General features: G+C 47.8%; 1 protein-coding gene across 13 annotated transcripts in view; it reads right to left on the bottom strand.

Annotated features, from left to right (window-relative positions):
* The window catches only part of LOC126536996 (uncharacterized), a 615,291-nt gene that overhangs the window by 149,467 nt on the left and 453,441 nt on the right, over window positions 1–12,383 (bottom strand). For all 13 annotated transcript variants that reach the window (XM_072287449.1, XM_072287443.1, XM_072287445.1 and 10 more), the window contains one exon: window positions 11,410–11,491. In XM_072287449.1, coding sequence (XP_072143550.1) covers window positions 11,410–11,491 — 82 coding nt within the window. The remainder of the gene's footprint in view (window positions 1–11,409; window positions 11,492–12,383) is intronic.

A 12,383-nucleotide genomic window follows, 5' to 3' on the forward strand; every position in this document is an offset into this window, starting at 1 on the left:
TTTGGCCTTTATAAACCGTGATTTTACTGAACACACTGTCATAGTTGAAGAATGTTTATCAGACCACTGCCATGTATATATGTCAATTCCCCTAGTGAAATTTGCTTCCGATAAAACTAGTAGCATACGCTATTTTAGAGATTACGATAGAGCTAACGATGCTTCTGTGATTGCACATATGGAAAATTGCGTGATTGATTTTGCTGAAGAGCATCGTAATGTATGTTTGCTATGGAAAAAGTTTGCTGACATGTGCAATTATTGTTTGAATACGTTCGTACCAAACAAGCGAAAGAAAGTGCATAAACGTACACCCTGCGTAGAAAAATTATTCATTTGAAACGGAAACTAAAACGGGCTAAAATGTCTACTCTCAATCCTATTATCATTAATGGTATCAAAAACGATCTCACACGTGCAATTAACGAGTCTAAGGACTTCTTTTTCACAACAACTTTGGCCAGCTTTATGAATAATGAACCAAGAAAATTTTAGGATTACTTGAGCGATGCTGACAGGCACGTGATGCAGGTTTCGGTTGATGGCATCTCTGTTACAGATCCACAAGTCATCGCTGAGTATTTTCATACTTATTTTACTGGAGTGTTTTCAAAGGCAAGTACAACCGTGAATCTGCGTCACGGGGCATTTTTAGCCTCCCAGGTTGATTTTATTTCATATCACGGTGTAGTCGCAATGCTGTTAAATCTGAAAACAAAATCGACTTGCGGTCCTGATGGTTCGCCCAATATTTTTCTTCGTCGTTATGCCGACACTATCACTAAATGTCTTGTGATCTTGTTTCGATGTTCACTATTAAGTGCGACGCTACCTGATGAATGGAAGACAGCTCAAGTTATACCCGTCTATAAAAAAGGTGACCGTTTGTTATTAGAAAATTATCACCCAATATCCTTAACATCTTGTTGTAAATTGTTGGAACACGTTGTAGCAAAACGCATCATTCAATTCCTTGAAGAAAACTCTATACTCTCAAGCTTTCAACACGGATTTAGAAGAAATTTCTCTGCTGCAACACAACTGGTCACGGTAGTACATTCATTTGCAGCATGCATAGATAATTGTGGACAAATTGACGCGATATTCTTAGATTTTAGTAAAGCATTTGACAGAGTTATTCATGATAAATTGCTCAATAAACTCGTAAATATTAACCTTCCCGACATTTTGATCTCATCGGTTTCCGATTACTTACATAACCGAACGCAGTTTGTTTCAGTTGACGGTTTTGATTCCTGCAGTCTTCCTGTAACATCAGGTGTGCCTCAAGGAAGTGTTCTGGGACCCTTGCTGTTTCTTTTATATATAAATGACATTGTCTCCGTAATTACTCCTGGAACTCTAATTAGGTTATTTGCAGATGATGTTGTCTTATTTCGTGAAATCAAAGGTGTACATGATCAGGTTGAGTTGAATTCTTATCTGATTAATGTATCTAAGTGGTGCACAGATTTTGGCACGACTGCTAACACCGATAAAACTGTTTATCTTTGTGTAACGCCTAAGAAAAATCCTCTGAAATATATTTATAACCTGACATCTCTTCCTTTGAAACAAGTTACCAGTTACAAGTACCTAGGAGTGACAATCACTAATAATCTCTCTTGGAATCTGCACATTGATAACATTTGCTCTTCAGCTTTCCGCAAACTTTGTTACTTAAGACATAAACTTTGTAATTCTCCTCCTAATGTCAAACTTCTTAGCTAGTTCACATTCATTCGACCTAACCTTGAATATTGCTCTATTGTTTGGGATCCTTATACTAAGCTTAACATTAGGAAGTTAGAAAGGATTCAGCAAAAAGCTGTCAGGTTTATCTATTCCAAATTCAAGTATACTGATTCTCCTTCTGAGCTCACGAAAGCTAACAACATTGAGCTACTTGAATCGAGAAGAACAAAATGTCGTTTGAATTTCTTAAACTTACTTCTTAACGGTAAAATTGCTATTGATCAGACGCAGTTTCTTTTTCCTTTGGCCACAAGACCTACGCGACATTACGAAACACACTTTCTAACCCCTTACTTTGCAAGAACAGACATTTATAAGTTTTCCTTTTTTCCGCGTTGTGTGTCCGACTGGAATAGCCTAACAGAACCATATGACGCACTATATGACTAGATGTTCTTTTCTCTGGTACTACCATGCTTCTTTTCTTATTGTTGTTCTCCTTTTGTGCAAAACAGATATTCTGTAAATTGTATTGCCCGTCCCGCTTAGACCAGATTGGTCTGCAGTATGCATGGGGAAACGAGAAGAAAAGGGGTTAACCGAGGGGCCCGGTTTTTAATAGTAATATGATAAGAAGCCAACAAACACTGACACCAAGGACAATATAGGGGAAATTACGCGTGCGATGCTCTCGGAATTGAGCTACAGCGGCGCCGTCTCCCCATCCACTTTCTTGGGTATTTATGTGCCCTAGTGGAAGGTTGTGGGTTCGGTTCCCACCTGCGGCTAGTTGTTTTTTGATCCACTTTAATTTCTATTAATTTATCGTTTCTTTATGTAATTTATTAAGCACAAGTAATTTCCCCTATGTTGTCCATGGTGTCAGTGTTTGTTGGCTTCTTATCATATGACTATTAAAAATCGGGCCCCTCGGTTAACCCCCTTTCTTCTCGTTTATTACATAACGAGGGTCTCGAATCCGGCAACATTGATGCCTTCAGGTAGCATGTGTGGGTTTATTGACCAAATGCCTTCACCCAAAAAGATCACGTTCTCGTGACGCCTACGGCCAAAAGGGCATTCCACGTCCGCAGCCAAGGTCTGTGAGTGGTGGCGCTGGCTAACACTCCCAGGGTTCTTCTAGGGCACATAAATACCCAAGAAAGTGGATGCGGAAACCGCGCCGCTGTAACTCAATTGGTAGAGCATCGCACGCGAAATGCGAAGGTTGTGGGTTTAGTTCCCACCTGCGACAAGTTGTTTTTTCATCCACTTTAATTTCTATTAATTTATCGTTTCTTTATGTAATTTATTAAGCACAAGTAATTTCCCCTATGTTATCCTTGGTGTCAGTGTTTGTTGGCTTCTTATCATATCACTATTAAAAATCGGGCCCCTCGGTTAACCCCCTTTCTTCTCGTTTATTACATAACGAGGGTCTCGAATCCGGAAACATTGATGCCTTCAGGTAGCATGTGTGGGTTTATTGACCAAATGCCTTCACCCAAAAAGATCACATTCTCGTGACGCCTGCGGCCAAAAGGGCATTCCACGTCCGCCGCCAAGGTCTGTGAGTGGTGGCGCTGGCTAACACTCCCAGGGTTCTTCTAGGGCACATAAATACCCAAGAAAGTGGATGCGGAAACCGCGCCGCTGTAACTCAATTGGTAGAGCATCGCACGCGAAATGCGAAGGTTGTGGGTTTAGTTCCCACCTGCGACAAGTTGTTTTTTCATCCACTTTAATTTCTATTAATTTATCGTTTCTTTATGTAATTTATTAAGCACATGTAATTTCCCCTATGTTGTCCTTGGTGTCAGTGTTTGTTGGCTTCTTATCATATGACTATTAAAAATCGGGCCCCTCGGTTAACCCCCTTTCTTCTCGTTTATTAAATAACGAGGGTCTCGAATCCGGCAACATTGATGCCTTCAGGTAGCATGTGTGGGTTTATTGACCAAATGCCTTCACCCAAAAAGATCACGTTCTCGTGACGCCTGCGGCCAGAAGGGCATTCCACGTCCGCCGCCAAGGTCTGTGAGTGGTGGCGCTGGCTTACACTCCCAGGGTTCTTCTAGGGCACATAAATACCCAAGAAAGTGGATGCGGAAACCGCGCCGCTGTAGCTCAATTGGTAGAGCATCGCACGCGAAGTGCGAAGGTTGTGGGTTCAGTTCCCACCTGCGACAAGTTGTTTTTTCATCCACTTTAATTTCTATTAATTTATCGTTTCTTTATGTAATTTATTAAGCACAAGTAATTTCCCCTATGTTGTCCTTGGTGTCAGTGTTTGTTGGCTTCTTATCATATGACTATTAAAAATCGGGCCCCTCGGTTAAACCCCGTTCTTCTCGTTTATTACATAACGAGGGTCTCGAATCCGGCAACATTGATGCCTTCAGGTAGCATGTGTGGGTTTATTGACCAAATGCCTTCACCCAAAAAGATCACGTTCTCGTGACGCCTGCGGCCAAAAGGGCATTCCACGTCCGCAGCCAAGGTCTGTGAGTGGTGGCGCTGGCTAACACTCCCAGGGTTCTTCTAGGGCACATAAATACCCAAGAAAGTGGATGCGGAAACCGCGCAGCTGTAACTCAATTGGTAGAGCATCGCACGCGAAATGCGAAGGTTGTGGGTTTAGTTCCCACCTGCGACAAGTTGTTTTTTCATCCACTTTAATTTCTATTAATTTATCGTTTCTTTATGTAATTTATTAAGCACAAGTAATTTCCCCTATGTTGTCCTTGGTGTCAGTGTTTGTTGGCTTCTTATCATATGACTATTAAAAATCGGGCCCCTCGGTTAACCCCCTTTCTTCTCGTTTATTGAATAACGAGGGTCTCGAATCCGGCAACATTGATGCCTTCAGGTAGCATGTGTGGGTTTATTGACCAAATGCCTTCACCCAAAAAGATCACGTTCTCGTGACGCCTGCGGCCAAAAGGGCATTCCACGTCCGCCGCCAAGGCCTGTGAGTGGTGGCGCTGGCTAACACTCCCAGGGTTCTTCTAGGGCACATAAATACCCAAGAAAGTGGATGCGGAAACCGCGCCGCTGTAACTCAATTGGTAGAGCATCGCACGCGAAGTGCGAAGGTTGTGGGTTCAGTTCCCACCTGCGACAAGTTGTTTTTTCATCCACTTTAATTTCCATTAATTTATTGTTTCTTTATTTAATTTATTACGCACAAGTAATTTCCCCTATGTTGTCCTTGGTGTCAGTGTTTGTTGGTTTCTTATGATATGACTATATTTATGTATAGTAGGCAAAGAGGAATTCTTCAGGCTACCTTTCAAACGTAAAGAACTTGAGTGCTGCTACCCTGATGAAGATCGGTCCACCGATCGAAACTGTTGAAATTAAACACTTGTTCTGTTTACTTTGTAGCACCACTCAATTAGGTACTTTATATATATATATATATATATATATATATATATATATATATTGACACGTGTACTTATATTTAACGGGCAACCACGTTTCGCCGCCTAACAAATGTTATCGCACAGCGCGGGACGCGTCTGCATGCATCTGAAGTTTCTGGAAAGTTATCGATGCTTCTATCCGCTGTCTTTTGTCGCCGAACCTTGTATTATCTGATTTCATCGCGTGACTCGAATATTGTAGAACTTTGTGGAAGGCATGCGGGTCCCAACGATTAGTCTGGAACATTCGACGACTGTTGTATAAAAGCCGACGCGCATGACCCGCTGATCAGATTTTCGACGATCGCCGACTGTGTTCGCTGCTCTCGTTGTGCTTTAAGTGTAGCCTGTTTTGTGGGCACAGGTTCGCCCAATAAAAGCTAGTTTTGCCTTTCACAGTATTGCTACTCTGTTCTTTGACGTCACGACCACGTGACATCTGGTAGAGGTGCTTTACGTTCATGTACCGGACGCCCCCGACAAGCCGTAATTCAAGCCCGGACCGTAAAGACAACACCAGCGCCGTCCCGGAACATCGAGCAAACCGCTGGCTACAGCAGCTGCCCCCGGAACAAGGAATTCTACCAGAGACGACCAAGAAGAGCTTCAAAGAAGTTCGTCCAGAGACGACCAAGAAGACAGCTCCAATGGCAGCCGGAGCAGCCCCAATAGTTCTGCAGCAGCCCAGGGAGCCACCGACGTTCCGCGGTTCCACATTTGAGGACCCGGAAAGCTGGCTGGAGACGTATGAGAGGGTCGCTAAGTTTAACAGTTGGGACAGCGACGACAAGCTGCGGCATGTCTATTTCGCAATGGAAGACGCCGCCAGGACGTGGTTCGAGAATCGGGAAGCCACCTTAACGACGTGGGACCTGTTCCGAAGCACACGTTTGCACACGTTTACAAGCGTCGTGCGAAAAGAACGAGCCCAAGCTCTACTAGAAACCAGAGTGCAGCTGCCAAACGAGACGATCGCGATCTTCACGGAGGAGATGGGCCGTCTCTTCCGGCACGCCGACCCGGAAATGTCGGAGGAGAAAAAAGTTCGCTTCCTGATGCGCGGCGTCAAGCAAGACGTTTTCGCCGGACTTATTCGTAACCCACCGAAGACTGTGGCTGAGTTTTCTGCAGAGGCATCGATGATCGAGAAAACTCTGGAGATGCGCACCCGGCAATATAACCGCCAAAGGCACACGCCGCAGTATGTCATCCAAGGACTGGGTTCGGACGACCTTCAAGAGACCAACAGGGCCATTGTGCGCGAAGAACTGCGCAAGGTCCTGCCTTCGTCGCAGCCTCAAGTAGCTTCGATCGCTGACATCGTGAAAGATGAGGTTCAGCGATCGCTTGGGGTTCCTGAGGTGCAACCTCAATTACCGCAGCCCCAGCCAGAAGCGATGACCTACGCCGCCGTCGCACGCCGTCAAGGTCCCCCTCCGCGACCACGCCAGGGCCCTGCAACGACGCAATTCCGTCGTCCGCCGCCGCCGCCGCCGCCGCCAGCACGCCCACCCGTCGCCCAGCGCACCTACGCGAGGAAGACGGACATTTGGCGAGCGCCCGACCACCGTCCGCTCTGCTATCACTGCGGAGAAGCCGGCCATGTGTATCGCCGATGCCCATACCGGGTGATGGGACTGCGAGGTTTCGCCGTCAATGCTCCGCGCCCGCAGCGAGGTGAACGCCCTCGCGATATCGCCGACTACCTCACCGCTACTCAGTGGAGCTCTCGACGACCGTCGCGTTCGCCATCACTAGGCCGCTACCTGTCGCCGCAGCGCCGACCATACACTGGCCCAGCCCGGGGCCGGTCAGCGAGCCCGTATCCGGAAAACTAAAAGCAGCAACCGATGGAGGTGCGGTTGCTGTTCGTCCGCCGCCGACGACGAAGATCCTCCGCCGCCGACGAAGACGACGAAGAAACCATCTCGACGACCTAATGACGACACGCCGCCGTCCCGACGAAGTCAGGAAGCCAAGACTACACCGACAAAAGACGACTTGACGACGCGACGTTCCAGCTTCAGTTCAACACGACGCAGCCGTGATCCGAGGCCGAGACCTAACTGCAACGCAAGACAAAGAACCACCGATCTCGACGTGCTTCTCGACGGCCACGCAGTCACCGCCTTAGTAGACACAGGAGGCGATTACTCCGTCATGAGTTGACCGATCGCCGCCCAGTTGAGGAAAGTTAAGACTGCATGGGAAGGCCCTCAAATTCGGACCGCTGGAGGACACCTGATTACGCCGACTGCGATCTGCACGGCAAGAATTGCCGTTCATGACCGTACTTACCCTGCCACCTTCGTTATCCTCCAACAGTGTTCACGAGACGTCATTCTCGGGATGGACTTCCTGAATCAACATGGCGCAGTCATCGACCTGAAGTCGAAATCGATAACGCTGTCACAAGATCAAGCGATACCGCCGGAGAGCTGTCGTAGTCACCACGCCTTGAGTCTGCTCGAAGATCAAGTGAGCATCCCGCCGCGCGCCAGCATTATTATTTCCGTCGGCACTGAAACACCTGCTGACGTAGAAGGCGTCATCGAGGGCGACCAACATCTACTGCTCGACCGTGAAATTTGCGTCGCAAGAGGGATCGCTCGACTCCACGGAGGGCAAGTGGAAGTTATGCTAACCAACTTCAGCCAACAGTTCAAGCACATCAACAAGGGCACGACAATCGCATACATCGAGGAAATTGTGGAAACCAGCAATGCCTTTGTCCTCTCGGATTCAGCCGCATCTACCCCGATGAGCATTGTCCCCGAACCAGACTTCGACGTGAATCCAAGTCTTCCTATGAGTAAGCAGCAACAGATCAGAAGTCTTCTCCGACGATACAAACACTGCTTCTCGACGTCATCGAGGATTCGACAAACACCAGTTGCAAATCATCGCATAATAACCGAAGAGAGCGCTCGACCACTCCGCCAGAGCCCTTACCGAGTTTCGACGCGAGAACGTGAAGCTATTAGGCAACAAGTCGAAGAAATACTGCGCGACGACATCATCCAGCCGTAGAAAAGCCCGTGGGCCTCTCCTGTAGTCCTGGTAAAGAAAAAGGACGGAACCCTACGCTTCTGCGTCGATTATCGTCGACTGAACAAGATCACGAAGAAGGCTGTGTACTCCCTTCCACGGATAGACGACGCATTGGATCGGCTGTGCAACGCTAAATACTTCTCGTCGATGGACCTCAAGTCTGGCTACTGGCATATAGAAGTCGACGAGAGAGATCGCGAAAAGACTGCCTTCATCACGCCAGACAGCCTCTACTAGTTCAAGGTCATGCCATTCGGACTTTGCTCGGCGCCTGCAACGTTTCAGCGCGTCATGGACACGGTGTTAGCCGGACTGAAGTGGCAGACGTGCCTTGTTTACCTGGATGACGTCGTTGTCTTCGCCGGAAATTTCGGCGATCACCTTAGGCGGCTTGCGACAGTGTTAGAAGCCATCAAGTCATCAGGGCTCACTCTGAAGCCGGAAAAGTGCCGCTTCGCTTACGATAAGCTTTTGTTCCTAGGCCACGTGATCAGCAAATCAGGAGTACGCCCCGACCCACAGAAGACAGCTGCCATCGCAAAGTCCCCGCAGCCAACCGAGAAGAAGGCAGTGCGCAGATTCCTTGGCATGTGTGCCTACTATAGGCTCTTTGTCAAGGACTTCTCACGCATCGTGGAGCCGCTAACACATCTAACCAAATATGATGTCGCGTTCAAGTGGGAAACGCCGCAGGCCAAGGCATTTCAAGAACTCAAACGACGCATGCAGTCGCCGCCGGTACTTGCACACTTCGACGAGGACGCCGATACCGAAATCCACACTGACGCCAGTAGCCTAGGCCTCGGTGCCGTCCTAGTCCAGAGGAAAGAAGGACTTGAAAGGGCGATATCGTATGCTAACCGGTCGCTGTGAAAAGCGGGAAGCAACTATTCTACGACTGAAAAGGAATGCCTCGCTATCATTTGGGCTATAGCTAAATTCCGCCCTTACCTCTATGGCAGGTCATTCAAAGTCGTCAGTGACCATCACGCATTGTGTTGGCTAGCTAACTTAAAGGACCCTTCAGGACGGCTGGCGTGGTGGAGGCTCAGAGTACAAGAATATGACGTCACGGTAATATACAAGTCCGGAAGAAAACACTCTGACGCCGACTGCTTATCGCGCGCCCCCATCGATCCCCCGCAGCAAGACGACGAGGACGACGACGCCTTCCTTGGGATAATAAGCGCGGAAGACTTCACTAAACAGCAACGAGCAGACCCGGAGCTAAAAGGCCTCGTGGAGTATTTGGAAGGGAACACCGACGTTGTCCCTAGGGTATTTAAGCGCGGGTTGTCGTCGTTCACGCTACAAAACAACCTGCTTGTGAAGAACTTCTCACCAGTCCGCGCCAGCTACCTTCTTGTTGTACCGTCAGCGCTGCGTCCAGAAATACTGCACGCCCTACACGACGATCAAACCGCTGGGCACCTCGGATTCTCCCGGACGCTGTCGAGAATACAGGAAAGGTATTACTGGCCGCGTCTGACCGCCGAAGTCGCCCGTTACGTCAAGACATGCCGAGACTGTCAACGACGCAAGACACCACCGACAAGGCCAGCAGGATTACTACAGCCGATCGAACCTCCTCGGCGACCATTCCAGCAGATTGGGATGGATTTGTTGGGGCCGTTTCCGATATCAACATCCGGGAATAAGTGGATCGTCGTGGCGACGGACTATCTCACCCGTTTTGCTGAAACTAAAGCTCTACCAAAAGGCAGCGCAGCCGAAGTGGCGAAATTTTTTGTCGAGAACATCTTGCTGCGACATGGTGCCCCAGAAGTCCTCATCACCGACAGGGGAACGGCTTTTACAGCAGAGCTCACCCAAGCCATTCTGCAGTACAGCCAGACAAGCCACAGGAGGACAACTGCCTACCATCCGCAGACGAATGGTCTCACGGAGCGCCTGAACAAGACCCTCGCCGACATGCTAGCAATGTACGTGGACGTCGAACCCAAGACGTGGGACGCGGTCCTGTCGTACGTAACCTTTGCGTACAACACGGCGGTGCAAGAAACAACACAGATCACGCCGTTTAAGCTGGTTTACGGCAGGAACCCGACGACGACGCTCGACGCCATGCTGCCGCACGTCACCGACGAAGAGAATCTTGACGTCGCGACCTTTCTCCAGCGCGCCGAAGAAGCTCGACAACTCGCCCGCCTACGGATCAAGAACCAGCAGCGTACCGACAGCCGACACTACAACCACCGACGACACTTCGTAGAGTACCAGCCCAGTGACCGTGTTTGTGTTTGGACCCCTATACGCCGACGAGGATTGAGCGAGAAGCTTTTGCGTCGCTATTTCGGACCGTACAAGATCATCCGACGTATTGGCGCACTGGACTATGAGGACATGCCAGACGGAATTTCGCATTCACAGCGGCGCCGCACACGATCTGAAGTGGTCCACGTGGTGCGTCTGAAACCGTTTTACGGACGCTGACGAACTTCCTTATTTTTGTTTTCTTTGCTACGGGTGTTTTTCTTTATTGCTTTCATTTGTATGCAGCATCGGGTCGATGCTTTTTTTTAAGAGGGGGGTATTGACACGTGTACTTATATTTAACGGGCAACCACGTTTCGCCGCCTAACAAATGTTATCGCACAGCGTGGGACGCGTCTGCTGTTGTCGCCGAACCTTGTATTATCTGATTTCATCGCGTGACTCGCATGTTGTACAACTTTGTGGAAGGCATGCGGGTCCCAACGATTAGTCTGGAACATTCGACGACTGTTGTATAAAAGCCGACGCGTTTGACCCGCTGATCAGATTTTCGACGATCGCCGACTGTGTTCGCCGCTCTCGTTGTGCTTTAAGTGTAGCCTGTTTTGTGGGCACAGGTTCGCGCAATAAAAGCTAGTTTTTATTGCTACTGTGTTTTTTGACGTCACGACCACGTGACAATATATATATATATATATATATATATATATATATATATATACATATATATCGAATGTTTCCGGCATAAGATTTCGCTGTGAGCGGAGTATTTGGGTTGGTTATGTTTTTCGCGCTGTTTTTCTCTCGTTCATGAATGTCCGCACCACGTAATGCCCCCCCAGATCGCTTTAAGATTGAGTTTACTAAGTTGATGATATATAATGGCGTTCGAGCTTCCTTTATATACCTGGCCCATCTATCCGGTAGTTCAACTAAGCGAATAACCACGGCATTTCCAAAGAAAATGACAAGCAACGCTTTCTGCATAAAAGAAGCAAACCTTGCCCATTCCGCTGCGGGCTGGAGCTGTCCGGTGCCGTGACGGCCAGACTCCTCTGCTTTCTCCACTTGCGGAACCAGTACTGCCAAAGACAGAAAAGACAATAATTGCATTAAACGTGCTACATGTGGCAATGTTGCTCTTTATGAAAGGACGTCTAAAATTTTTATTTTCACCTTGGTCAAAAGAAAGCACGCAAATGATAAAATATAAGCACGTCGCGACTTTCACATACTTGCATGTCTTTATATGAGTTGATGGACACGATTGAACGAAAAATTTGCCATCCACTTCACTGTAGCACGCAGCTACAAAGGAAACCCATAAGTGTTTCTCAGAAAGAAAGCTTCGCAATTCAAGAAATGTTGCAGGTGATGGTCCGGGGATGGAGCCGAGGCCCAACGGCTCCCCGGGGTGGCCGCTCCACCAGCTGAGCTAACCAAGGGGTGGACCCTAATATACAGTACCAAATTTCAGCAGCGCTCTCTATCAGTCGCACAACGAGCGTTTACGGTTGTTCTCTTCAAAATTAATTCATCGCGGAAGTATCAATTACGATGTTGCGTGTCGCTAGATCTAAGTGACGCTTGGTAAGGAACAATTAGCATGCGTCATTGGATGGATAGTATAAACAATTATTCCAGTATGCATGTTTTTTGTTACCACTGAGTTTTCTGTCATCACATGGATCGGTTTCATGGCGAGTAAAGTGGGCCTATTTCAGTGGAACACAACACTGGGCTAATCCTGAAGATGATGTATATATGTATGGTGACTACAAGGTGGAGACAACCACCAGTGCACAATATGTGCCTTTGCAATGGTTCGTTTGTAACGCATGCGATTTAGTAGGCAGAGCAATCCTGATAACACTGTCGCATTACACTGTAAAAAATTTCCGTCATTATACGGAGGAATTGCAGGTAAAAATACGGAAAGTATGTCGTATTTCAAAAATACGGCAATAGCTTCCG

Source organism: Dermacentor andersoni, chromosome 3, assembly GCF_023375885.2.
Source record: "Dermacentor andersoni chromosome 3, qqDerAnde1_hic_scaffold, whole genome shotgun sequence".
Classification (NCBI taxonomy): Eukaryota; Metazoa; Arthropoda; class Arachnida; order Ixodida; family Ixodidae; genus Dermacentor; species Dermacentor andersoni.